Below are 26,347 nucleotides of genomic sequence, written 5' to 3' on the forward strand. Positions count from 1 at the left end.
AGTATATGAAGAAATTGACAAAACAATTAAAGACATAAAAGGAGATGAAAATTTAATAATAGTTGGAGATTGGATTGCAAGAATTAGAAAAGGCAAGGAAGGAAATATAGTGGGTGAATACAGGCTGGGCAAAAGGAATGAAAGAGGGACCAACTTATAGAGTTTTGCACGAAGTATAATTTAGTAATTGCCAACACCCATTTTAAAAATCATAATAGAGAATTTACACATGGCAAAAGCCAGGCGATACTGCAGGGTATCAGATAGATTATATCATGGTTAAGCAAAGATTTAGAAATCAACTCGTTGACTGCAAAACTTACCCTAGAGCAGACATTGATAGCGACCATAATTTAGTGATAATGAAATGTAGATTGGGGTTTAAAAGGCTGAAGAAAAGGTGTCAGATGAATTGGTGGAATTTAGAGAAACTTGAGGAAGAGGAGGTAAAGAAGATTTTTGAGGAGGACATCGCAAGAGGTCTGAGTAAAAAAGATAAGGTAGAAAATGTAGAAGAAGAATGGGATAATGTTAAAAAGGAAATTCTTAAATCAGCAGAAGCGAACTTAGGCGGAACAAAGAGAACTGATAGAAAACCTTGGGTTTCAGACTATATTGCAGCTGATGGATGAACGTAGAAAATATAAGAATGCTAGTGATGAAGAAAGTAAAAGGAACTATCAACAATTAAGAAATACTACAAAAAGGAAGTGCAAACTAGTGAAAGAAGAGTGGATTAAAGAAAAGTGTTCAGGAGTGGAAAGAGAAATGAACATTGGTAAAATAGACGGAGCATACAGGAAAGTTAAGGAAAATTTTGGGGTATATAAATTAAAATCTAATAATGTGTTGAACAAAGATGGTACACCGATTTATAATACGAAAGGCAAAGTCAATAGGTGGAATACATTTAAAAATTATACAGAGGGAATGAATTAGAAAATGGTGTTATAGAGGAAGAAGTGGAAGTTGAAGAGGATGAAAGGGGAGACACAATACTGAGATCTGAATTTAAGAGAGGATTAAAAGATTTGAATGGCAGAAAGGCTCCTGGAATAGACAGAAAACCTTCAGAATTACTGTGCAGTGCAGGTGAGGAAGCGATTGATAGATTATACAAACTGGTGTGTAATATTTACGAAAAAGGGGAAGTTCCATCAGACTTCAAAAAGAGTGTTATAGTCATGATACCAAGGAAAGCAGGAGCAGATAAATGTGAAGAATACTGAACAATTAGCTTAACTAGTCATGCATCAAAAATCTTAACTAGAATTCTGTGCAGAAGAATTGAGAGGAGAGTGGAAGAAGTGTTAGGAGAAGACCAATTCAGGAAAAGTATAGGGACAAGGGAAGCAATTTTAGGCCTCAGATTAATAGTAGAAGGAAGAAAACAAACCAAACATACTTGGCATTTGTAGACCTAGAAAAGGCATTCGATAACATAGACTGGAATAAAATGTTCAGCATTTTAAAAAAAATAGGGTTCAAATACAGAGATAGATGAACAATTACTAACATTTACAGGAATCAAAAACAGCAACACTAATAATTGAAAAACATAAGAAAGAAACCTAAAGAATGAGCTAAGACAAAAAAAAAAATTTCTGTATTATATTTTATCTGAAATGTATGAATGTATGTAGAATACCATGTTTTGTAAATATTATTTAAAGCAGTCATCGATTCGTACATAATAGTAGGAAGGAATTGTATTTATTTACTTGCGCCAGCCTCCATGGCATGAGTGGTAGTGTCTCAGCCTTTCACCTGGAGGTCCCGGGTTCGAATCCTGATCAGCTGTGGCATTTTCACACACACACACTACAAATCATTCATGTCATCCTCTGAAGCAATACTTAACTGTGGACCCAGAGGTTACAGAAAAAAAGGTATTGCATTTATGTTTATTTGATTCAGATATATTTTTCTTGATATATAGGAAAGTCTTGAAGAGTTTGGTGAGACAGCTAGGTCAAGATTAAAGAAAAGACGTAGTTTAACATCATTGCAAGACCCTGATAGTAGAAGGAAGACTAAAGAAAAACAAACCAACATACTTGGCATTTATAGACCTTTCTTTTCCTGTTTAGCCTCCGGTAACTACCGTTTAGATAATTCTTCAGAGGATGAATGAGGATGATATGTACGAGTGTAAATGAAGTGTAGTCTTGTACATTCTCAGATCGACCATTCCTGAGATGTGTGGTTAATTGAAACCCAACCACCAAAGAACACCGATATCCACGATCTAGTATTCAAATCCGTGTAAAAATAACTGGCTTTACTAGGACTTGAACGCTGTAACTCTCGACTTCCAAATCAGCTGATTTGGGAAGACACGTTAACCACTAGACCAACCCGGTGGGTTGGCATTTATAGACCTAGAAAAGGCATTCGATAACGTAGACTGGAATAAAATGTTCAGCATTTAAAAAATAATTACAGTTCAAATACAGAAATAGAAGAACAATTGCTAACATTTACAGGAACCAAACAGCAACAGTAATAATTGAAGAACATAAGAAAGAAGCTGTATAAGAAAGGGAGTCCGACAAGGATGTTCCCTATCCCCGTTACTTTTTAATGTTTACATAGAACTAGCAGTTAATGATGTTAAAAAACAATTTATATTCAAAGTAACAGTACAACGTGAAAAGATAAAGATGCTATGATTCGCTGATGATATAGTAATTCTAGCTGAGAGTATAAAGGATTTAGAAGAAACAATGAATGGCATGGATGAAGTCCTATGCAAGAACTACCACATGAAAGTAAACAAGAACAAAACGAAAGTAATGAAATGTAATAGAAATAACGAAGATGGACCACTGAATGTGTAAATAGGAGAAAAGATTGTGGAGGTAGAAGAAGAATTTTGTTATTTGGGAAGTAGAATTACTAAAGATGGATGAAGCAGGAGCGATGGATGAATAGCACAGGCGAAACGAGCCTTCAGTCAGAAATATAATTTGTTTACATCAAAATTTAATTTAAATGTCAGGAAAAGATTTTTGAAAGTATATGTTTGGAATGTCGCTTTATATGGAAGTGAAACTTGGACTTATCTCTTAGCGGATTAGCTATATTTGGAAAAATATAGCTAAAAGAAGAGACAGACTTATAGGTCACATATTAAGGCATCCTGGGATAGTCACTTTAATATTGGAGGGACAGGTAGAAGGAAAACATTGTGTAGGCAGGCAACGTTTCCAATATATAAAACAAAGTGTTAGGGATGTAGGGGGTATACCGAAATGAAATGACTAGCACTAGATAGGGAATCTTGGAGAGCTGCATCAAACTAGTCAAATGACTGAAGACAAAAAAAAAGATTGTAAAAACATCTTTAAAATAAATAACAATTAAATATTAACAATAAAAAAATATGAAAAATATCAGAAGTTATTAGTGAAATAAAATGTTATGTACTTTTAAAAAAGTGTGTATATAATAGATTATAGATTAGATATTGAATATGTAATAGATTTGGTGAAACATTTGAATATTTAATATTAATTGAAAATTATAATTTAGAATCGTATTATTTTTGGATTTTCTAGTTAAATTTCTGTTTTTAATTTTTTTAAATTATTCTGGAATTTAATTATTTAATTCTGGAATTTTTATTTAATTTTTTCTGCATTATAATTCACTACACAGTAACTGAAAAATAGACTCTCATAAGAACTACATATACACTGAGGTATACATTCCTGATTTTTAATAAATAACAAAAAATTCTTATCATTTAGTTCATTACTCCTTGATGTTGTCAGACAATATTCTCCCTAAGTCAGAGTTGATCATCATTTTGTTTATTTATTTTTTGTTTTTGATTTGACATAATTCTTCTAATTTAATTTGTGTTTTCTAGTTTTAAAATTTTCTCTCTTTATTGATCATCCTTTCTTAATTTTTTTATTCTTTCCTTGGTCTTAATGTTTTCTTCCTCTTTATCTTTATCATCTTCTCTTAATCATTTTATGCTTTCTTTGGTTTTAACATTTTCTTCCTTTTTACATTTATCATCTCTTAATTTTTTCATTCTTTCCTTGTTCATAACAATTTTTCCTCTTCATGTTCATCTTGTTGTTTTTTGAGATGTATTTCTTCATGCCATCTTTCTTTCTCCTGTGCGATTGTTTCTTTTTCAGTTTTGATTATTCACCAAATAATCCAATAATATAAACTGTTTTTTGGTAATGTTTCATAATTAAGTTTACAACTAAGAATCTAAGAAAAAGATATTTGAAAGAAGTTTTAGCAAAAAAAATTTGTGTTGAAACAGGTTTTCCTCTAATGTGTTTTTCTTTACTTTCAAAATTTATTAAGTCTGACAAAATAATTAAGATTTGGATCATTTTTTTTGAATAACTGAGTTATGTTAGTTAAAAAAAATTTGTATTCGGTTTTTAATTATGGAATAAGTTATTACTTTTGGTTTTTTATCTCTTATTTCACAATAATAATTTTTTTTTTAGGGAAAGTGATTTTAAAATGTGTTAAAACTTTTAAATGTAGTAAAATGTTATAATAAAAGTACTTTAAGATTAATTTTAATGCATGTTAGAAGAAAGTTGAAAAATAACATTTTATTTATATGAATGTCATATATTTTTAATGATGTAAAAATAAATAAGATACAAATAAACATTATTTTAAATTATCAGAAAATTTAGTGAAAATTTAAAAAATAAAAATTTTACAGAAAAACTCTGGTTCTAAAACTACTGTTTTAGGTTTACTCTACAGCTTTTTAAAGAATGCAAATCAATAAACAAGAACTCAATAACAAACATGATCTCTCCATTTGAACCTATGATCTGACAAAATTTATCGTATAAATGTGATCAGGCATGTTCATATTAATTGATTGATAATTGTAATCAAGCTTTAGGTTTTTTGCATGTATATTATTATTATTGATAAATGAATGATAAATAAATTATTGATTTATGAATTTATTATCATTTTTAGCTAAGTTTAAAATGTATACATTAAATTAATAAACATTTCAGGTTTACGATGAAGAATATCAGTTAAAGTTAAATGAAGTTATACAAGTCGCTGGTTTCTTATCATTTGATCCATCATTGGCAGAAGATATGTGTCATGATGCAATAGAAGGATTACCTCCTTTGTCAGTTGTACCTCACCTTCATGCTGTTGCTGTAAATAAATTAAAACATTGTAACCCACTTGTTTCTCCATCAATTAGTTTAGGTATGTCGGATTAATTATAATTGTTAGCTGCAGTAAAAGCATTAAGGTGTGTTGTTGCTTTAATTAATGTATAAGTAAATGCATGGTTTTGATAATTAATGAATTATTTTTTAATTAACCATTGATTACTTCATTAATCTTCGTTAGAGAATGAATTGACTAAATAGAATAAGTAGAAACTGATTCAGGATGTGAAATCAGTGTTATTAAAATAGTTTCAATAATTTTATCTATATGAAAATTATTATTATTATTATTTTAAAGATACTGTCAGGTAACTTACTAATCATTTTCCTCAATCCCCTTTATTCAACCACTGGAATTATGAATTATATTGGCACTATGATAATTTTTACATCAAGTTATGCACTAGGTCATTACACTATTTGAATGTTAGGTGGCATAATCAGATTGATGTATATGGTGTGCCATGAGACACATGTCATCCTGAAAATGGGATAACCGTCCATTACTAAAAAATTCCACACCAAGTTTACTCAGAAAATGAACGTGTGTTATTTCCTCATTGCCTTCATTGTTCTAAATTTACCATTGTGTATTTGCATGCTAAGTCGACTGCAATGATATTCAGCTTTATGAATTACTCCTTTGGTGTATTCAATTTGGGGAACTGTCTGTTTATTAAAACATCATTACTGTCAGAAAAATTAACTCTGATTGTTGGTTGTTTTATCTATCTTAGATATATTGCACTTGCTGTAGCCATAATAAGCACTGTTTTTCTTTTTCTTTTCTTTAGTTCCTCTGCTGATTAGGTTGATTAATCATTTATGGCAATTGATTGAAGAAGACAAAATAGATGCATTCAGTTTTACCTTTTAAGTTTTCTTTGGTTGCATAGAAATAGTTCATTCTGTTTTTTGTTGGATAGTTTGATACTAATTGTGGTTAAAGTACTTAGTTAAGAAGTAAAAAAAACCTTGTCTCAAGTACAACTGTTCATTCATGTAGAAAAAGATTTATTTCAAAATTTTGAATTTTTAACATTTTGACTTGTGAATTTTAGAATAAGTGTACCTGCTCAGATAATTAAAAAAAAAATTGTAATTGCAAATGTTATTGAATTTGCAATGTATTGTTTTAAAATTTCAAATTATCAAACAAAATTCTGGAACAAAATTTTAATCTTATTTTGTACACAAATTTGTCATTACAGTCTGTAGGATTCAGTTCCATGAGCTCAGTATCATCATTTTTATCACCCTCATTCATTTTAACATTCACATACACATTATTTCATTAAAATTAGATTTATTGGGAATATATTCCATATTTAATTGTCAAAGATATTGAATGAATGACTTAATTAAATCAAACAGGGAAAACTAAATGCAGCAAACTGAGTACCTAATATACATAATTTAACAATAAATCAATAAGAATTGCAGCCCAGGCATAAGAACTTCCCTTATTTATTTTTAACAGCTGTAAGTTTTGAAATTGATGATTTAACCTGATGACATTGATCTACAGATTAACTTTAGAAATTTGAGTGTAATGGCATGAACAATAAAATTGTTGCCATAATAGAGGAGTTGAAAGAACAAGGTATCGTTTAAGTGACTACACCATAACCAGCGGTTATAGTACATTGACTTTCTATTTTTCTTACAAATGTAGAAGATGCCCAGATTGGTAGCAAGGGCGGTAATCATAAACTAGGTAAGGCTTGTCACGGTCCACCAGGCATAGGCTTTGCTTTGTTCCCAAAGGTGGTTATTATATGAAAGGGTGCAAGTTGTGGAACATTAGTGATGCTTATACAAAGATGGATGCCGTAAATTTCCATTGGGTAGATGTTATGTTTGCTGAATACAATAAAAGAGTGAACAAACAATTTGACACAATGAAAACTTTGATTTAACAAATAAAAACTGTGTTGTTAGCACTTGATTGCAGATTAAAGGAAGTGGAAGAGAAAAAGGAAGATTTCGTGATTGACATTAGGTTATGTATGTTGGAAGCGATTGAATATTTAAACAAACTATCCCAGTTGATTGACAATATAAGAGATATACAATTATCATTAAATCTGAGATTACAGGAAGTGGAAAAGAGAAATGAAGGTTTCATGAATGATGTTAAGTTAGATGTATCAGAAACAATCAGAGAATATGATAAGAAAATATGATATGAATAAAAAAAACGCATATTCAATTAGCTAGAAAACGAGTGGGAAGACCTTACTCGAAGGTTCAGATACAAAAACTGATGGTTTTGAAATCAGGGCAATCTTGGTGATAATTTCTAAATATGGTTAATGAATAGCAGTTCACAATTTGTATCAAAAGAGATGGCAAATAGGTCGTGAAAAAGGAGCGAAACACTATGACTAGGAAAAAAGGTTTGGAATTGTATCATCGTTAGGCAATGTTGTCGGCACTGTAGTGAATAGAGCTGCAGATTATCTACTGGTAGTAGCTCATTTACCTGGCTTTCAGTACTGTGGTCTTGCACTAAGCTAAGAAGAGATTGAGAAGATGTGATCTTGGTATAAATAAGTCAGATCAGACATGCAAACAGCACGACATCGCTTATGCTAAGTACAAAGATAATGTTTCTAGAGTTAAAGTCGATAAAGAGTTGGTTGAAAGAACTTGGCAACGAGTGATGGTGCCTGATTTCAGTTTAACAGAAATTGCAGCTACTTTGGGGATGATGAATGCGATAAAGTTGAAAGTGAAATTTGGCAATAGAGTCAAGAAAAAGAAATCTAGTGGTCGTTTAAATCTTAAAAATAAATTGGGTGGAAAACTAAATCTGAGACACAAATCAAGTGGTAGATTAAACCTAAAACGTAGTGGTAGTGTTAAAAAAAAGAAATAATAGATAATATAATCAATCCGTCTACCGATTGATAAGGAATTGATAGAGTAAGCCAGAGCATTAAACATACCTTGTTTTAGAGGTGTTTTAATGTGAGATAATTTATCGAATAAGCCATGGAAGCGAGAAGCGGCTTATATATAGTCAATCTGGATATGACTAAGGGACCTGGAATGCATTGGGTGTGCACTAGGTAGGAGGGTACAGTAGACTATTTCGATAGTATTGACAAAATACCCCCTTAATTAGTACTGATGCGCTACTTTGGTGAGAACAGCGTTGTTTCCTACAAGTATACCAGATATCAGGCAAAAGATGACGTTATATGCAGTCATTTATGCTTATGTTTCTTGTGTATACTGGTGCCAGAGGATAATATGTAAATATCTTATTTATTTTATGATTTGTTTTTCACTATTGTAGACTCATTATTGATGTACTCATTATCGTTCAGCAGTGAAGGATCTTCAGTCACATACATGTCCTTTCCAGAACTGGAACTGCGGCCAGGACGATGGGAAATGGGATTACAGTACGTAATGACGGGTAACAGCATACCTAATAACATTGAAGAGGATGTAAATAACAGATTTATGTTCGCCTTCTGGAAAATCTTGACAAAGACGAAAACCATACTATATCATACGGTAGAAAAGTACTGTTGCTATACTTATAGGCTGCTATGAATTGGACAATATCGCAGAGTATATTGAAAACCAGATGGAAGATTTAGGAGAGATTGTACATATCAGAGTCAACAACTATACATTGCAGAAAGAAATAAAAACACTGTATTTGTAGATTTCACTCACAAATACAGCTTAGTTGCTTTGATGGTTTTAAACTGAAACTGTTGTCATGTAATGTTTATACACTTATCTGAAAATCCTGTAAACATTGCACCTGTAAATATTATTGTAAAGTGTAACATTGCCAAAGGCAGTTCTGTCAGCTGCAAACAGGATCAGGTGCTACATGAGTTGCCTCTGATGATAGATTCTGGCGATATGATAAAAAAGTCATCCTGGAACCTGATATATACCATTGATCAAAAAACAATAGGTGAAATATTCATACAACTGATTGATCAGGACAATAAATTGATGTGTCTTCGCTGTGAAAGCGTCAGCCTTCGTTTGGAATTGTGATGAAGAGCAGTTGTTTTGTAATACTGTGTTTCATTTTTTATTTCAGTCTCTATATATGTTTTAAGATGTTGATTTTCGATAGTAACAACGGAAGAGAAAGGTGTAGTTAACGCCAAGTGGTGGTGATTGAGCGGAGAGAACATCAAGTTTTTACAATCGCTGGGTTTTAAAGTCAAACAGATGAAGGGGTTGAAGAAGTGGTAACCATAGCTGATGACGACATGAATAGATTATTGCAATAGACAAATAGGTTTCTATTTTATAGATGGAATGATGGATCCGCTTTTGGTTGATGATAAATTAATGCGAAACGAATCGATATGTACAAGCAGTTTCATACACATTCCCCGTATGCTTCTGCCACTTTCAGTCTTGGAGGTGAGATCATTTCTTTTTCAGTGAGATCTGTTACGAATTGAATGGGATAGAAGTCATGAGGATTAAGGATTTAGGCCTTACCAGCACCATATAATAACAGCTTATATAACATTAATTCCACAAAATGAGTATGCTTTATAAAGTGAATAAGCTCTGTTTCATACTTCTACCTAATTAACCACAAAATTGTTTCCTTCTATACATCACATTGTTTCAAATGGTGGCTGGGTAAATTCTGTAATCTGTAATACATTAATAAAATTAATTTTAATTATTCTTTTTAAAATTATTTGTAGATTGTTTTATTTATATTTATTTAGAAAACTGTAGTCATGTATATATTATCTATTCATGAAATTTATGTAGTTAGTCTGTAAATCATTATGATTGTTCAAAGATTTTTTCTTTGATTAAAGAAAGAGGTCTGGTCTGCCTCTTCAAATTATGGAAAATAATTAACCTTTTTTTTGTATTTAGATGGAATGCTACAGAGTGCTGAAAATATAAGAGCTGAATTAAATGGTGTGTTAAGAAAAGTTTTATTTGATGACTGTCTTGTTGCAGATTATCTTATATGTTATCTCCTTTCTACAGTGTAAGTATTAAATGTTGATTAAAGATTTTTTATTGTATTATGAAATGGAGCTTTGCTTTACTTTATGCATAACATATTTTATACCCTGTACTTAGCACAGGGTGCTGAATAAAGTACTCTCGGGCAAAGAATCCTTTATAAAGTACCCTAAAAATTGACCTCTGTGAACAGAGTTTTTTCAAAAATTATGGCTAAGAGCCATAAACATTTGTATTCACTCTATATTACTATGATTGGAGAAAGCAAGGACTTCAGTAGAATTTAAAGCACAAAGATCATTAAGAAAATAAATATTGTATGATTCAAAATGAATGTGGGATTTAATAGCTGTGTAATATTTCTCAAGTTTCACATTCATTTATTAATTATACATGAAATGAAAGAGCAACTCAACAGTTTTTGCTGTATTCAAGCCAATTAACCGTTTCCTACACCTTCCTCTAGAAGGCACTAGTAACAAAGATGGCAATCTTCCAACAGAAAGCGTTTGTGTTTTGCACTTGGCAAAGTGTGAATCTGTAATTTACCATTTAATGTACATTCCATTTGAAGTTCTGTAGTGATCAGATGTTCTAAATTTCGAACAGTTGTCCATCTCCCACCTGCAGAGGAGGCTTTACAGCCTCGCAATGGAAGCATGGCAGCAAGAATGGCATGCCACGACTAAGGGAAGGTCCTTTTATAGATTTATACAGGATCTGGGGATGGTATGCCTCTCCCATCGTTTTTAAGGGCAACAGGAACCTGAGTGCTCTACAACCATGTAAATTTAAACCGATATTTGTTTCGGTTCCACCTGGCAGTCGAATGACTGCCCTGACTGCCCAGCTCTTGTGGGGGGGGGGGGCAGAACCCAGGCCACTCTGGAACTTAGTCAATGTGGCGAGAGCTGCATTGTCAGACTGTGTGGGAGTTCCTTGATGCGGTTGCTTTGTTCAACTGACATCAGTAGTTTGCCTAAGGGAAAAGACTCCTATCATGCTGCTGTAGGAAGTTAACTGAGAGATATGGCTGGTTACCAGCCAGATTAAGGCTCCAAGCGCTTTAATAGTGGACAGGTAATTGCTGGCATTCAGCGGCCTAGGCATGGCAGCGAATTGCTGACTTTGACAAGATAAATTTTATTATTGATAGTCATATATGTTTTAGTAGTTTACAGGGAGTGCCTACCCATTTTAGTGATATATGAGAAGTGGGCGGTGAGACACGCAAGCAAGTGGTGTATGATACCACACTTATTCCGCTCACGCTTTTAGGTTAGCTCTAGGAGCTAATTAGGACACTGATTAGTAAACTGTTTCAAGGCTCAGTAGCTGTTTTTGGCACAGACATTTGGTCTTATGCTTTAGGGCGACCGAATGGGGTGTGGCAGGAGAAATGCCAAGTAAACTAGTGTAGTAAAAAAATTCTTTTCTACAACTCATAAGTTTACAGTTTATAAACTTCAAAAAGAGGTTTATAAGTACTTCACTTTCTTTTTTCTTGTGATACATGATTCAAAGCCTTATAATAGCACATTCAAAACAAAGCACTTGACAGATTTCTTTCTCAGTTTAATTGAGATTTTCTTGATTTTCATGATCTTTTAACCTTTTCAAAAGCTTTTGTTATTTTTACTGTGTTAAATAAAATCTCTGTTTTTACCCTGTTTTAAAAACTTTACTGTTTTAAATAAACTATTCAGAACAGGAAGAATTTTCTTCCAATAGTAAATAAAGTAAATAAATAATTACCATAACAAATATATGTTAATTGTAATAAATCTAAAGTTGATATTTTAGATCAAAATATAATCCTTTTCAATCTGTGAGTTTATCGTTTTATACAATATTTGGTGTTTGTTTATTATTAATATTGGTGTGTATGTGTGTGTTTGTTTGTTTGTACATGTGTGGTGGTTTTAATGAATTGTTGGTTAATAGTTTTTTAATTTTTTTACTGAATGTTGTGCTTGTTTTTGTTCAGTTTCTAAACATTCTTCTTTCATGTTTTTGTATAAAACAGTATTGTCTATATTTAATCTTCTGTGAATAAAGATGTATGTTTCTGGTCATTGATTCGAATCAATCAACCCGAGAAGATTTCTATCATAGTTTTGTGAAGAGATATGATGAACTTAATTGTTTTTCTAAAGTTATATGATTTTACTACAAAATGAGATGACTGATTATATGATTTTTTGTTTTTTCTTTTACTGTTAAGACTTTAAAAAATAATAAAACCAACCTAAAAATAACCATATTAAATGTAAAAGAAAAAATACTTCTTCAGTTAATGCCAAAACTATACTGTATTTACTGCAATTGTATGGCTATAAATTCTTTATATTTATGAACGAATTTTGCTGGTTTTGAATACTCTTCTGTATTTTCTAGTTTTATTTTAAGCTGCTAGTATTTGTAAGGTTATGTTTTATAAGTTAATGCAGCATTATAGAGTGATATAACCAGCTGTTTGCATCAGCCTTTGCATGTAGCTGGTGGTTTATTTTTTTTTATGTTAAAAAAATAGTAAATTGTTAATAAATAGTGTATTATGTAAAAAAAACTTATTTTGGCAATTAAGTATTTATTTTTATTAGGTGACTAGTTTAGCTATTTTTTTTAAAAAAGAAAGAATTTGTCTTAATTTAGTATGACAAAAATTATTACAGGATAAATAATAAAAATAAGCCTTTTCACAGGAGCCTGCAATAAGGTGTAAGATGCAGTGTTTTAATTCAGCTTTTTGAATTCAGCACTAAATTATTAATAAATGGCTTATTAAGCTGTGTAATTTGATCACTTCAAAAGGTCAAAATTTAAAAAATTAAAAAGGTTATTGTGAAATTTTTTAGTCTGTTTTTGTATTTTTGTTGTTTTTGTTTTTATTTTTTTGACATTTTTATGGTATGTGTAACAAAAATCTGCTTGTACAGTAAAAGAGACTTGCAAGAAACTTGTGTCTTGATATGCAACAAGATTCTCTGGAATGCAAGAGTAGGTAATATTATCTTCCTTAAATTTTCATTTGAAAATACTTTCAAAATGTTACGTGGCCATTTATCGTAATACTGTAACAATCCTATAATTCTTTTTAGTATAATTAAAAATATCTTCAAATTATTATCTTTGTAGATAATATCATTTTTCATTTTAAGAACTTTCATCTAAGTTATATGAAAAAATACGTTTACAACAGGACCACCAGAGAAACTTCAACAATAAATTAGAAAGTCAACCAAACTGATCCATTTGTTTAAATGTAATGTTTGAACGTACTGTAAAAAAAAGGAAGAAAATATACAAAGAAGAAAATATACAATATCTTTGGTAAAATACTGTGAAGAAACTAATTTAATTAATTTTTTGTATTATTTTCTTTTCAGATTTAATCGACAGAACGGCCTTGTTCTTGGTAAATTTTCTTTAAATATATCAAATATTCCAACAAAATCAGATTATGCACAACATTTATATTCACTCTTATCAAATTTGGTACCGAAAAGCCATTATCTTTCTCTGACACTTCAGAATCTTAATACAATGACGTTTACCCCTAAGTAAGTAAATCTTAATTTTGATTTAATGTATGATATGAATTAATCTGTCGCAACTTATAACAAATTTGATTATTTTTTTTTTGCAATTAAAATGTGATTGTTTTAATTTAAATGCACATTATTTCTGTTTCTTTTAAAATAAAAAAAATGAACTTTCATATTTTAATAACATTGGGCAACATGCTTTTGTGTTCAGACATGTATAGATATGTACAAACATGATCTAGAAGTGTAGCACACATTCATGAGAACGATGCCAGTTGTGAGATAGTAGTGAACCAGTAAACACATCATTGTGAGTGCTTTGTGTGTCTGAATTATTGTGTATTACATATTTACAACTTTATTTCTTTTAATTAGTTGTTAGTTACAAAATGCCCAGCATTATCTTAAATCATCCCAACAATTTTTGTTTTGTGTGTGGTGAAGTGACGCTCAAGTGCCAAAAATGAAACCTTACTCCATAAAAACGTGTTTTGAACTTCATTTTGGGTGTAAAGTTGGGGTCCAAACAAGGGCCTGGGTCCCACATATCTATTATTTATTGTGTTCTAGACTTCTCACTGCATGGAAAAATAGCACACGCCACATGCCATTTGCTATTCCTATGATTTGGAGAGAACCCAAAGGTCAATTTTCAGACTGTTATTTTTGGTTAACAAACATTAAAGGGATTATGTCAAAATCAAAGCATTCAGTGGTGCACTCTAACTTGCAATCTGCAGTAAGACCAATTCCACAATGCGAAGAATTGCCTGTACCAAAGCTCCCTGAACATATGACAATAGATAAAGAGAGCTCAGAGTCTGATGGAAATAAGGAAGAAAAAGAAACAGATTCTGGTGATACAACTTTTGAACAAAGCAGCTCATCAGCCTCATTTACTGACTCAAGAAAATCTTAACGAACTTATACTAGATTTAAAGTTATCCAAAAAAAGTCTGAAATGCTTGCTTTCCGGTTAAAAGTATGGAATTTCTTCAAAATAATACAAAGATGTGTGCGTATTGTAATTTTCATTCTGAATGTAAAGACTATTTTTCTGAAGAAAATGGCTTAGTATTTTTGTAGTGACATTTCTTCTCTTATAGATACACTTTGTAATGAACATAACCCCAAAAAATTGCACTTATTCATTGATTCCTCGAAAGTTAGTTTAAAAGCTGTGCTTCTGGATAATGGCAATAAATTTCCATCAGTTCCTGTGGCTCATTCTGCTTTATGAAAGAAACATATGAAAACTTTAAATTTATATTGGAAAAGTTTCAATATGCAGTGTATGAATGGAATATTTGTATTGATTTGAAGATAATTGCACTTATTCTTGGTCCACAGCTTGGTTACACAAAGTACTGTTGTTTTTTGTGTGAATGGGATAGCAGGGACAGAAAAAACCATTTCATTAGAAAAGAATGGCCTAAACGTGAATCAATCATTCTTGAACAGAAAAATGTGAAAGATGACCCATTGTGTAATCCTAAAAATGTGTATGTATCTACCTACATTACATATCAAACTAATATTAATGAAGAATTTCGTCAAGGCCGTGGACAGTACTCCTGGTTTCATATACTTAAAACAGAAGTTTCCAAAAATTAGTAATAGAAAAATTAAAAACGGGATATTAGTGGGTCAGCAAATACAATAATGCATAATGAAAAGTTTGAGGAACTATTGAATCCACTGGAGAAAGCAGCTTGGCAAGCATTCTAAAATGTACTTGGAGTTTTTTGGGAAATCTAAAAGTGAAAAATTACCATGTTATTGTCAATGATCTTATAACATCTTATACAGATTTGGGTTGTAATATGTCCTTAAAGTACATACACTTCCTGCACTCATACCTAGATTTCTAGGTGAAATATAACAGAAAATCGTCATTTCTTACTTTCTAGGTGAGTCAAATGTTTGAATATTTTGTAGTTAAAAATGTAGAAAGTATTAAAATGTTTGAAATTATAAATACCTGTCTGTCAGAAACCTTGTGTGATTAGGAAAACCGATATCATATATGAATTCAGGAGATAATATACAGGGTCATTCACGGGAACCGGATGTTTTTGAAGTGGGTTGTACTCGGGCGTTCATGGTGGGAGGGGCACGTCGCTGGTGTCTGACGTTTCCTTTGTTCATAGCATTTACATTTTAGTTGTTGAGATGGAGCCGTGGACGCTAGATCAACGCCTGTACGCGTATGACAGCGACGGGTAAACAACCTTCGAACAAGCAGTTCAATATTGAAAAAAAAACCACCAGGTCCCCGACGAACTGTTAGCACTCCGGAGAACATCGAACGAATAAGGGAAGCCATTGTCAGAAGTCCACGCCACTCTATTCAGAGGCATTCAGCAGTGCTTCAAATGAGCACAAGTACGGTAAGACGAATTCTGCATACAGACCTGCATTTCCATCCTTACAAGATAGCCATCGTGCAGCAGTTAAACGAGCAAGATTTCACGCAGCGATAACAATTTTGTCGACAAATGCTTACCATTTTTGAAGAAAATGGAAATTTGTTATTGTTAATGAGTGATGAAGCCCATTTTCATCTGAATGGCTTCGTCAACTAACAGAATTGCCGGTATTGGGCAGAAAGAAACCCACATCAGCTTCACGAGAGACCACTTCATAGCCCAAAGGTGACTGTCTGATGTGCAATAGGAAAGGTTGGTGTTATTGGACCATATTTTTTTGAAGAAAATGACGCTGCTGTAACTGTAATAGCTGATCGTTACATTGCGATGTTGAATACGTTTTTCATCCCTGAGTTACGAAACCGGGGAATCGATTTTCAAAATGTGTTATTCCAGCAGGATGGAGCTACAGCACACACAGCAAGGGCAACGATGGCTGTTCTCCGTAACTTGTTTCCGGGACGGATCGTTTCCAGTTTTGGCGACATTCCTTGGCCCCCTCGGTCCCTCGACTTGAGTAGTTGTGATTTTTTTTCTCTGGGGGTTTCTGAAATCGCGTGTGTACGGCAATAAACCGCATACTTTGGAGGACCTAAAGATTGCAATTCGTCATCACGTCACCCAGATTGATGTAGACATGCTGCAAAGAATTGAGGCCAGTTACCATGAAAGGCTACAACAATGTATTGCCCAAAATGGACATCACTTGCCGGACATAATTTTTCGTCCATGACTAAGTAACAAATGCTTTGATTTAACAAGTGTTTCAGTACCAATAAAACTTTTTTAAAGTAAATATTCAATTTTTTATGATTATTTTAAAAACATCTGGTTCCCGTGAATGACCCTGTACTATCAGAATCACTTATTTTTATTCCTGAGACCAAAAAAAATCTCTTCCCCAGTGTAATGTATTTTTAATTAATTTTCATTTTTTAAAAAATATGAGATTTAAATTTTATTTGTTCATACACAAACAATAGGTCAATGCCCAATTACTGATTTATTTTTTTAGTGAAATTGAATTTTGTACCTCATGAGAACTGGCTGAAATTCAATCCCAGAACCTGCTGGGTAAAAGATAGAAATAATACTACTCTAAAATATAATTATATTTTCTCCTTAATTTTAATTTGATGGCTTAATTATATTTTCTCCTTAATTTTAATTTGATGGCTTTAGTGCACTGCTAATTTTGGTTTAGTGTGGTTTATAGTATGTTGAAAGATTTTGAAGTTAAAAAAAATTATTTCACTTGATTTCTTGTTCTGAAGTCTCCATAAAATTCATAAAAAGTATTAAATAGCTTTTAGTTACTTATAAATAAAAAGAAAAGTACATTAGATAATAATTAGTGATATTGCAGGCAAATATTTATTTAATCCTATTAAACTGATGGGCAACAGATGTGTCTATTTTGCTTATTTGCTTACTTATAATATTTGTTGCCTTGTGACTTTTTAATACACTTTCTTTTTGAAAAAAATATGCTGTTGATTATTTAAAAAAATTATAAATATATTAGAATTTATATTTTCTTGAAGATTATCATCATCTTATTTTAAATGTTTTATTTCAATTAGCATTGCTCTGTCTGATTATTAAACAATTTTCGTGAAATCTTTTCCTTCTCAGTGCTTGTTGATAGCAATTATTATAATGAATTTTTCATTTGAAAAAACTGATTTGTTTATGTTTGTTAATTTAGAATGTTTATTTATTTAAATAAATATTATGATTAAATAACACAAAAAAGTAAATAAATAAAAACTATAATTTTTTTTATCTGTTTTTGCTACAATTAATGATCAACAATGCAAAATTAGTTGAATTCCTGTATTTTGTTTTTGTATAAATCTTTAATTCATTTTTCAATATATTTTTATTTGTTTTGATATCTCATTCATATTGCAGTAAGTGCTATCAACAAAAAAATTACTTTGTATCAAATGTAATTCTTTATAACTCTGTTAATAACGATCAGAGTTTTACTTCAGTTACATTTGATTATTAATTTAAATATTCTTTTATGTGTGTATATGTAACTTACAAAAGTAACCGTAGAAAAATGTTTACATTGTAAGATATGTATAAATATAAAAAATTTATTTTGATGTTTTGGTCAATAAAGTCAATTATTCATTCTAAAATTTTGGATGTATTATTGACAGTTTCAATATTTTATGATTGTTAACTTCAAAACTGATATCAGACTGTTTATTTATTTACTTACAATTAGCAAGTAATGCTATTATTAAAATACTTTTACATTTCACATAAAATACAATGAATATAGTAGACAATGAAATTAAAATAATCATGTCTAAATAATTAAAATTAATTTAACCAAATATATATCTCTCCTATACTCTTTTACTACAATTTTTTTTTCTTTAAAGTACAGCATATGATTTAAATATAAACATTCTCATTAATTCAGCCTTGCAGTAAGGCAAAATCACGTAGTGAATATGTCCAGTTTCAAAAGTAAAATATGCAAAGTTAAATTCATTTCCCATTAAATATCATTTTAATTCTAGCCAACTTAATTTTTTAGCTGACTTATCTTGTTTGGCTACTTCAGCTAGGTCTCTATTTAATTAGCATCTTTTTCTCATTTCTGTTGTTCACCTTCAGTATATTTGCAAGAGATCTTCTGTATCTAACAATTTAATATTTTAGAGTAGTTTGATTCATTACATTACTTCATACTGGCTGTTTGAGGGATTGCATACTATTGAATAGCCAATAGGTTATTCCTATTGACCTATATAGCCAATATAGCCTATATAGCCTTATTCCTATATTGCCAGGTTCAGCTGTTTTTAGGTAGAGTAGAAATAAGGCAAAGGAAGTGAAAGAGAACATTTTTGCAAACCAAAAATGCTTTTGAGTTTTTTTAAGTGAGACAAATCAGAAAACTATGATTGACATACTGGAAAAAACGTATAATTTATCCATAATAAGTTTACCTACCATAGAATTACTTGGTGTGTTAAAGTATCCAATTGGACTATAACTGCCTGCTAGAGGCTATAAAACAAATTTAAATGACTGTAAAATCATGAAAAAAGATTTGCAAGGTTTTTGTTTATTATACATTTTTAATTTGACAATCACAGCTGGTATGTTACACTTCTTATTTTCATAAAATTAAAAAAAAACTATTACAATCTGATTGATAAAAGGGGATAAGGAAGAACTAAACCGAGATAATATGAACTGGTTTATTGTTAGGAAAAAGAAATCGTAACTCCTGTATAGAAATTATGAAAAGATTATTTTTTTTATTTAAAAAAAAATAAGTAAAATAATAATTATTGAAACATTACCTAACTCATAGTTTTTTAAATTTCCCTTTTTAACAATAAAGTAATTGATACTTAGATATTTTTAATGTATCTCTCTATCTGATTTATCTTTATTTGCTTACAGAAAAATTTATGACACTAATAGACTAGAAAGTGGATTGTTACAGCTTTCTGACCATACATTCCTCATTCTTGATGAAACAAAATTGGAACCAGGAAAACTTCAGGAGAGAGGTTAGATATTTCATAATTATTGTCAGATGAGTCATTAAGTCACCTCATTATCTAAATGAAGATTAATCATTAATTTATCAGCTTATTATATGGTTTCGCTGTTTGGATGGTCACCATCAAACAGTTTCACTGTACTACGATCACCTACTTATTTATAGAAATACAGTGCGATTATTTTATCGTGCACATCATGATACTATACACTGTAATTCCACTATTGACTATAATACAGAGATACTTACATTTAATTTGCTCCATGGAATGTAGTTATGCACAACTGGTAACATCTTACTGTAAGTGTTGGAAATGTCCACTACTTTCCTGAAGGCAGGTCCAAAGCCTTCATACAATGTTTTTTGACACCCTTTGTAGGATATCAGGGCTAATGGAATTCATTTCTGCAGTAATGGCTCGCTCTATTACAGGTCTTGTAGAGTATGTCAGTTTGCTCAATATACATGTCCTTTCAAAAAACCCCAGAGAAAGAAGTCTGGTGACAAGTCAGGAGGTTGAGGAGGCCACAGACCTTTTGAGACCGTGCAAACATTTCTTTCAAAAATTCCATGGTGTTTTTAGATGTATGGCACATTGTCCAGTCTTCTTGCAGTTAACAGTAGCGTTCATCAGGCTGAGAAGAGCTGCAAATTGCATAATTATATTCTCTTATGCCAGACTGACAAGGGCTTTGTAAAAAAAAAATTGGGCCCACTATTATTTGTCGAGAAATCGCACACTAAACTCCTTTTCTCTTTTAGCCTCCGGAATTACTGTAAGGTATTACTTCAGAGGATGAATGAGGAATGTAAATGAATGTATGAATGTAAATTAAGTGTAGTCTTGTACAGTCTCAGGTTGACCTTCTTGAGATGTGTGGCTAAAACACAACAAACTCCTTCTGTGAGTGCAGTGGTGATTCATGTAAGATGTGTAGATTTTGTGTCGACCATTATCTGTTGTTTTGACTATTGATGTAACCACTAAGGTGAAATTATGCCTTATCACTAAAAAACACATTGCCTAGTATGCCCATCTCATTATTTTTCATTGGCAGTACCTTATTCTTTTAACAGTGTTTAGGGGCTTTCAATTTCTATACACAATATATTCAGTATGCAGTATATAGACCTAATTTTTTTTTGCCTTTTGTGCACTCCCTGTATGATTCTAGCTCATGGTGAAGTTTAAAACATGATCAGATCAATGAAATTTTCAAATTTTAAGGGCTACAGTTTTATTGCCCTCCATAGTTGCTGTTTCGAAACAGAAAATTTTACGAAAATTACATTTTATGTAAATTGAAAAACATAAAAGACATATCTTAAAGACATAAAAAAATAAACAAAATGCTTTAAGACAAGCATATAATGCTTTTAAGATTTAAAAGAAGTTTACTTAATTCAGTTGGTTACGTGAAGAAGGAATCCTTTGGTCAAGATTTAAAGAAAGATTTGTTTTTTAATTTTGGGAGGAATTGGGAATTGGCATTCTTACCAAGCCTGGTGATGATGGACTTTGGGTGTAGTGTTGTAGTAACTGTTTTCTTGCGATCAGAGTTGTTAGTCATATTATCTCAAAGTAACATTAGCATAGGTTGATGTGTAGGTAATGTCACTTGGAAAGAAGTGACAGGCTATATGGTTTACATCAAACTTTTTAGATCTGTTTTAGATTTTGGTAACCCTCCCACAAAAAAAAATAATTACTATAATGTATAAATGAGAGTTTTTTGTTTTTCAGTATTTATTCTTTTGCTTTATTCATTTTAATATTGTTTTAAATTGTAAATACGCTTTTAAAGGCAATATTTGTACTTGTTGCATTCTGTTAAGGCAAGTCCTTGCTATATAAATGAACATGATCAAAGGTTATATGGTCTGTTCCATTTAATAGCATTTTCAAAAAGAGCTTGAAGGTTGGCTTCAATGTAGAAAGTTTTATGTAGAAATAATATCTTTGATAAAAAAAAGAAAGAAAAAAACAAATCCTCTTAATTGAAAAAGTTAATTTTATTATTAAAAAACTAACTTAATGCAAATTGTATTATAAATATATAGTTTAATTTTACTTACTTTAAATATTTCATATCTCATTTTCATGCAAAAGCCTCAAGCTTATATATTGAATTAATTGCCTAACAAAATAAATAAAGATAATTATAAAAATCAAATAAATAAACATTCATCAATTAAAACTTTAAAATAAGAATTTTTTCAGTAAGTTACGTTACATTTAATTTTAGTCATATTAAAGATAAGTTGTGATAGTTTTACTTAATTTATTTGGTAATTGGCTACATTTATTGTCACATGATTTGTAATGTTTGTTGGAGCTGAATTACCCCATTCATATTGAAATATAAATCTGGAGATACTTTTAATTTTGCAGGAGTTCGGAATGTACAGGCACTGACAAATGTTATTAATCGTCAGGAAGTTGATTATGATTTTCAGTATTATCCATTAGATTTTCCTACAGATATTCCTGTATTGATACTTTCAGAAGGCAAGTCAATGTTACCTGTAAGTATTAATGTTTTAAATGGATATTAGTTGATGTTAGAAATAAGTTTTTTTGAAGATTGTAATTAATTATATTTAGAGATCAGTTTGTGTGTGTGTGTGTGTGTGTGTGTGTGTGTGTGTGTGTGTGTGTGTGTGTGTGTGTGTGTGTGTGTGTGTGTGTGTGGGCGCGCGCGCGCGCATTATAAATATCTTATTATTAACTCTTTGACATCAGTATCGTTTTTTAGGTTATCGTAAATATGGGTGCCTGCAGTCAATTTCAAAATTCAAAAGTAACAGAGATTTCTTAATTACATGAAAAGTTTGGTCTCTGCTTATTAAACAAGTTGTAATTATTAATTTATTTTTCATGTAGTCTTTATGCATATGTTTTAAAAAAAGGCCGTTTTGTCTGAAGCCATCTGTGAGTTCACGTGACTATAAACACTGTCTAATTTTTTCTATAAAAATTCAAAGTAATAGCTCTCCAATGGGTGACTTTGGACGTAAATTTTATTTAAAAATAGTTATATAGTGTATTTAATATTAAAAAAAAAATTATATAAAATGAACTTAAATACAGTTATTATCTTTAATTACAATTTGTTAACAAAAAATTAACTGTGCTTAACTCCTTACACACTTACAAAGTAATCAGTTTGATAATGAAATTAATTTATAGTTCATATAGAAATACATTTCTTACAAACAAAGGTTAGACAACATTTATAATCTGTTATAAATGAAATGTTTTATAAATACTGAAACAGTAATCAGTTATATCACTATAATACTTAATAATAATAATATTATTGGCAGTTTCTAGATCACAAACAGAAAATTAGAATGTAGCATTTTTCTTTCTTTTCTACCAAAATTTAACTTTTTTTAAATACAAGTTAACAGGCAAAAAAATGTAATTCACTAGACCTTTAGTAATAGAAAATTTGCCTTGAGAACTAGAAAATAAAATAAGGAAAATTACATAGTAATTTTTTAAATAAATAATTTATTTATAGAACATCAAATCAACGTACTAATCTCTCATTTTATGCAGTTCATAATGTCTTCACACTGTAGGAGTGGATCTTAAGCCAAATACAATTAACATTTTATAAATTACATTATAAAATTATGTAGGAGCTTATTTTACAACTCCCGTCACAAATTTACATAGAATTTGTACAGATTATATTGCATTGCTTTTTGTTATAGATGGCACTACTATCTGATAAAAAAAAAAAAAAAACATTTTACTTTGGCTCCAGTTTCAAACAACTCATGACTGTAAAATACTGTCTGATGGTTTATAAGATTGAGGTTAATTTTGATTATTCTGTTCCACAAGTGAGAGTGATTATTTTATTGATTTAGAGCTTCTATGAATAAATTATTAATTTTATTAAATGTTTGGTAATAATACTTTTTAGCTTTAAATAGCTAAATATAAATAATACTTTTAATAGATTTTACTTTAATGTGAATATTCAGAACTTCCTTTGTTGAAAAATCAGTATACTTTACAACTCATGACTGAAGATCTTGATTTGATTTTCAAGCAGTCTTGTTGCTTTATTAGGGTTACAGCATTAAAAATTTTATTAATCAGTTTGTATCATGTATTCATTTTTTTGTTTGTAAACTTATTTTTCATTTACACGCACAAATTTCTGGATTTCTGGGGGCCTTTGGATTGTAAAACAGATGTTCATTACATTTTTTAGTAAAATCTTTGTTAAAAAGAATTGCTTTACTGATTAGTAAAGGTGACTCAAAAAATAGCAACTTTTGAAATGGATATTGGTAACCAAGTACAGTTGGCAGCACTGCTTTATGTACAGGCAAAGAAGCAACCGTGCCACCCAGTTTTCATGAAGCAGTGGAACAGTCAACAGCTTGTTTTCACCATAAAAATGTTTTACAAGGCCAATGATAGTTTGGAATGTGCACAGAGGCAGTACCAACAGCATTACAATTTAGGATGTATTCCATCAAAAAACTTGAATTAAAAACTTTGAAGAGACTGAATTGGCTTTGAAAAAGAAAGAACAGGATGACCAAGAACTGCTCGCACTGCACACGATGTTGAGGCTGTATGCGTTTCAGTCGTCAGTGCCCAAGGCATTATAAACAAGCAGCTGTGGTCGAGTTGTCCTAAGAGACTGTTTGCTGAATTCTTCATTTTGACTTAAAATTTCATCCTCACAAGTTATAGATCATGCAAGAACTGAAGGAGAACAATCACCAGTTTCACTTTGATGTATTGCAAAAATTAACAAAATTTGAAAAATTTGTGAACAATCTGTAAAGATATCAGATGAGGCACATTTTCATCTCGCAGGTTAGGGTGAACACCCAGAACTGTCATTACTGGGCTGATAGCAACCTCAATGAAGTTCATGAACACCCTTAACACAGCAGCAAGGTAACGGGTATGTGGGCAGTTTCATTATATGGGGTCATCGGACCATTCTTTTTCAAAAATGAGGAGCGTATCATGTTGACTGTCACTTCAGATCAGTATGTTCACATGCTGCAATCTTTTGTTACACCTGCATTGAACAATTACCCACATCAGTATGAAACCTGGCTTCAACAGGATGGTGCAACTTCGCACACTGCAAGGCAGTCAATGACAGCTGTGTAAGAATTATTCAATAACCATATCTCAAGATTCTGTGACATTCCCTGGCCCTTAAGATCACCAGATTTGTCATTTTTGTGATTTTTTTCTTGTGAGCCTAAGAGTGTGGTTTATAAGAGTCTGTCGAAGACACTGGGTGAATTGAAACAAACATTTCAAGATGAAATTTGTGGCATCCCATGAGAGGTGAGCAATGGTGAACCTCAACAGCAGATTGGCAGAGGGGGATGCCATCTACCTGATTTAATTTTCAAAAACTAATATTAGGTATTTTAATATTTTATGTTTTTATATATACTATATTTTTTAATTTTTATATTATAATTGGCTAGGTTTGTGTCAAAAACCTTTTTGTTGTTTTTTCAAAAGTTTCTATTTTTTGTGTTGCCTTTAGAATGTTGTGCAGCATTGTCAAATTGAAATTGCATAAAACTTGAAATTACATCTATTTGTTTCATAAGGAGGATGATTTCTAATAGAAGCATAAATGAATAATTTTGTAAAAATAATAGGTAACTTTGCCCATTAAAGCATTTTTCTATTAAACAGGCTAATAATTGGTAGTTAAGTCAATTGTATCAAAATGATTGATACAAGTAATCAGTCAGTTTCACTGCAAATTGACTGTAAAACTGAGAATTTATTTCCACAAAACTAATTGGCTTATCTTTAGGTTAGTAATGAGAGTTAAGTGTTGTTAATTTTGTTCGGTTAATAGTAATGTTTTATTAGTAAACAGTGCAAGAGGGATTAAATTGCAGTTAACATTAACTCAAAAAAATTGCAGTCATGCAACTTTGTTTTCAGGGAGAATTTGTACTTTATGTTTGTAAAATGGATACAATTTTTATTTGTGTGGAAGAAGTGGTATGAAACTTGTCTGAAAGATATTTTCATTTCATCTAAATGTTTGTCATTTTGACATTCAGAAGAAATTTTTGCATTATGAAGTGTATTGTTCTCAAATATTTTGTTAAAAATATGGCATTTTATGAAACAGCCAATCATCCAGACTGTTGTTACATGTTGAGCGATTTGAATAGCAATGTGAATTATTCAGCTTGGCTTAGTCAATACTGTTAATTGATTGGTAAAAGTATTACACTTAAAAAGAAATTAAGACTGTTATTATTAGTTATTAATTCATATTATTATCAAAGTTATAATAATTGATGTAAAGTTTAAAATATTTTTAACTTTTTTTCTTGAAAAAAAGAAAGGTTAGTTAGGATTACATTTTATGGTAGTTTTTTTTTAATTTAAAAGATACATTAGAATTTACGGCAATTTTATCAAACTAATTAATTATCTTAATTTTGCAGTTACATTTTTATAGTAGACATTCCTAAGTCTAATTTTTTACAGACCCTGCAAACATTTGTAATTTCATTAATGGAATATCTAATTTTGCTGTTTAATGTATTGTATAATATTATAAGAAACTAGGATTGAAATCTAATACAGATTAGCAGAAACATAATATTTTTAGTTAAATAAAATCTTATGTAATT

The 26,347-nt window shown here is 30.8% G+C and overlaps 1 protein-coding gene across 4 annotated transcripts in view; it reads left to right on the top strand.

Annotated features, from left to right (window-relative positions):
- The window catches only part of LOC142328099 (mini-chromosome maintenance complex-binding protein), a 59,902-nt gene that overhangs the window by 25,610 nt on the left and 7,945 nt on the right, over positions 1-26,347 (top strand). For all 4 annotated transcript variants that reach the window (XM_075371598.1, XM_075371599.1, XM_075371597.1 and 1 more), the window contains exons 7-11: positions 5,019-5,223; positions 10,074-10,191; positions 13,559-13,732; positions 19,582-19,691; positions 22,077-22,210. In XM_075371598.1, coding sequence (XP_075227713.1) covers positions 5,019-5,223; positions 10,074-10,191; positions 13,559-13,732; positions 19,582-19,691; positions 22,077-22,210 — 741 coding nt within the window. The remainder of the gene's footprint in view (positions 1-5,018; positions 5,224-10,073; positions 10,192-13,558; positions 13,733-19,581; positions 19,692-22,076; positions 22,211-26,347) is intronic.

This window comes from Lycorma delicatula, chromosome 7 (genome assembly GCF_047948215.1).
Source record: "Lycorma delicatula isolate Av1 chromosome 7, ASM4794821v1, whole genome shotgun sequence".
Lineage (NCBI taxonomy): Eukaryota > Metazoa > Arthropoda > Insecta > Hemiptera > Fulgoridae > Lycorma > Lycorma delicatula.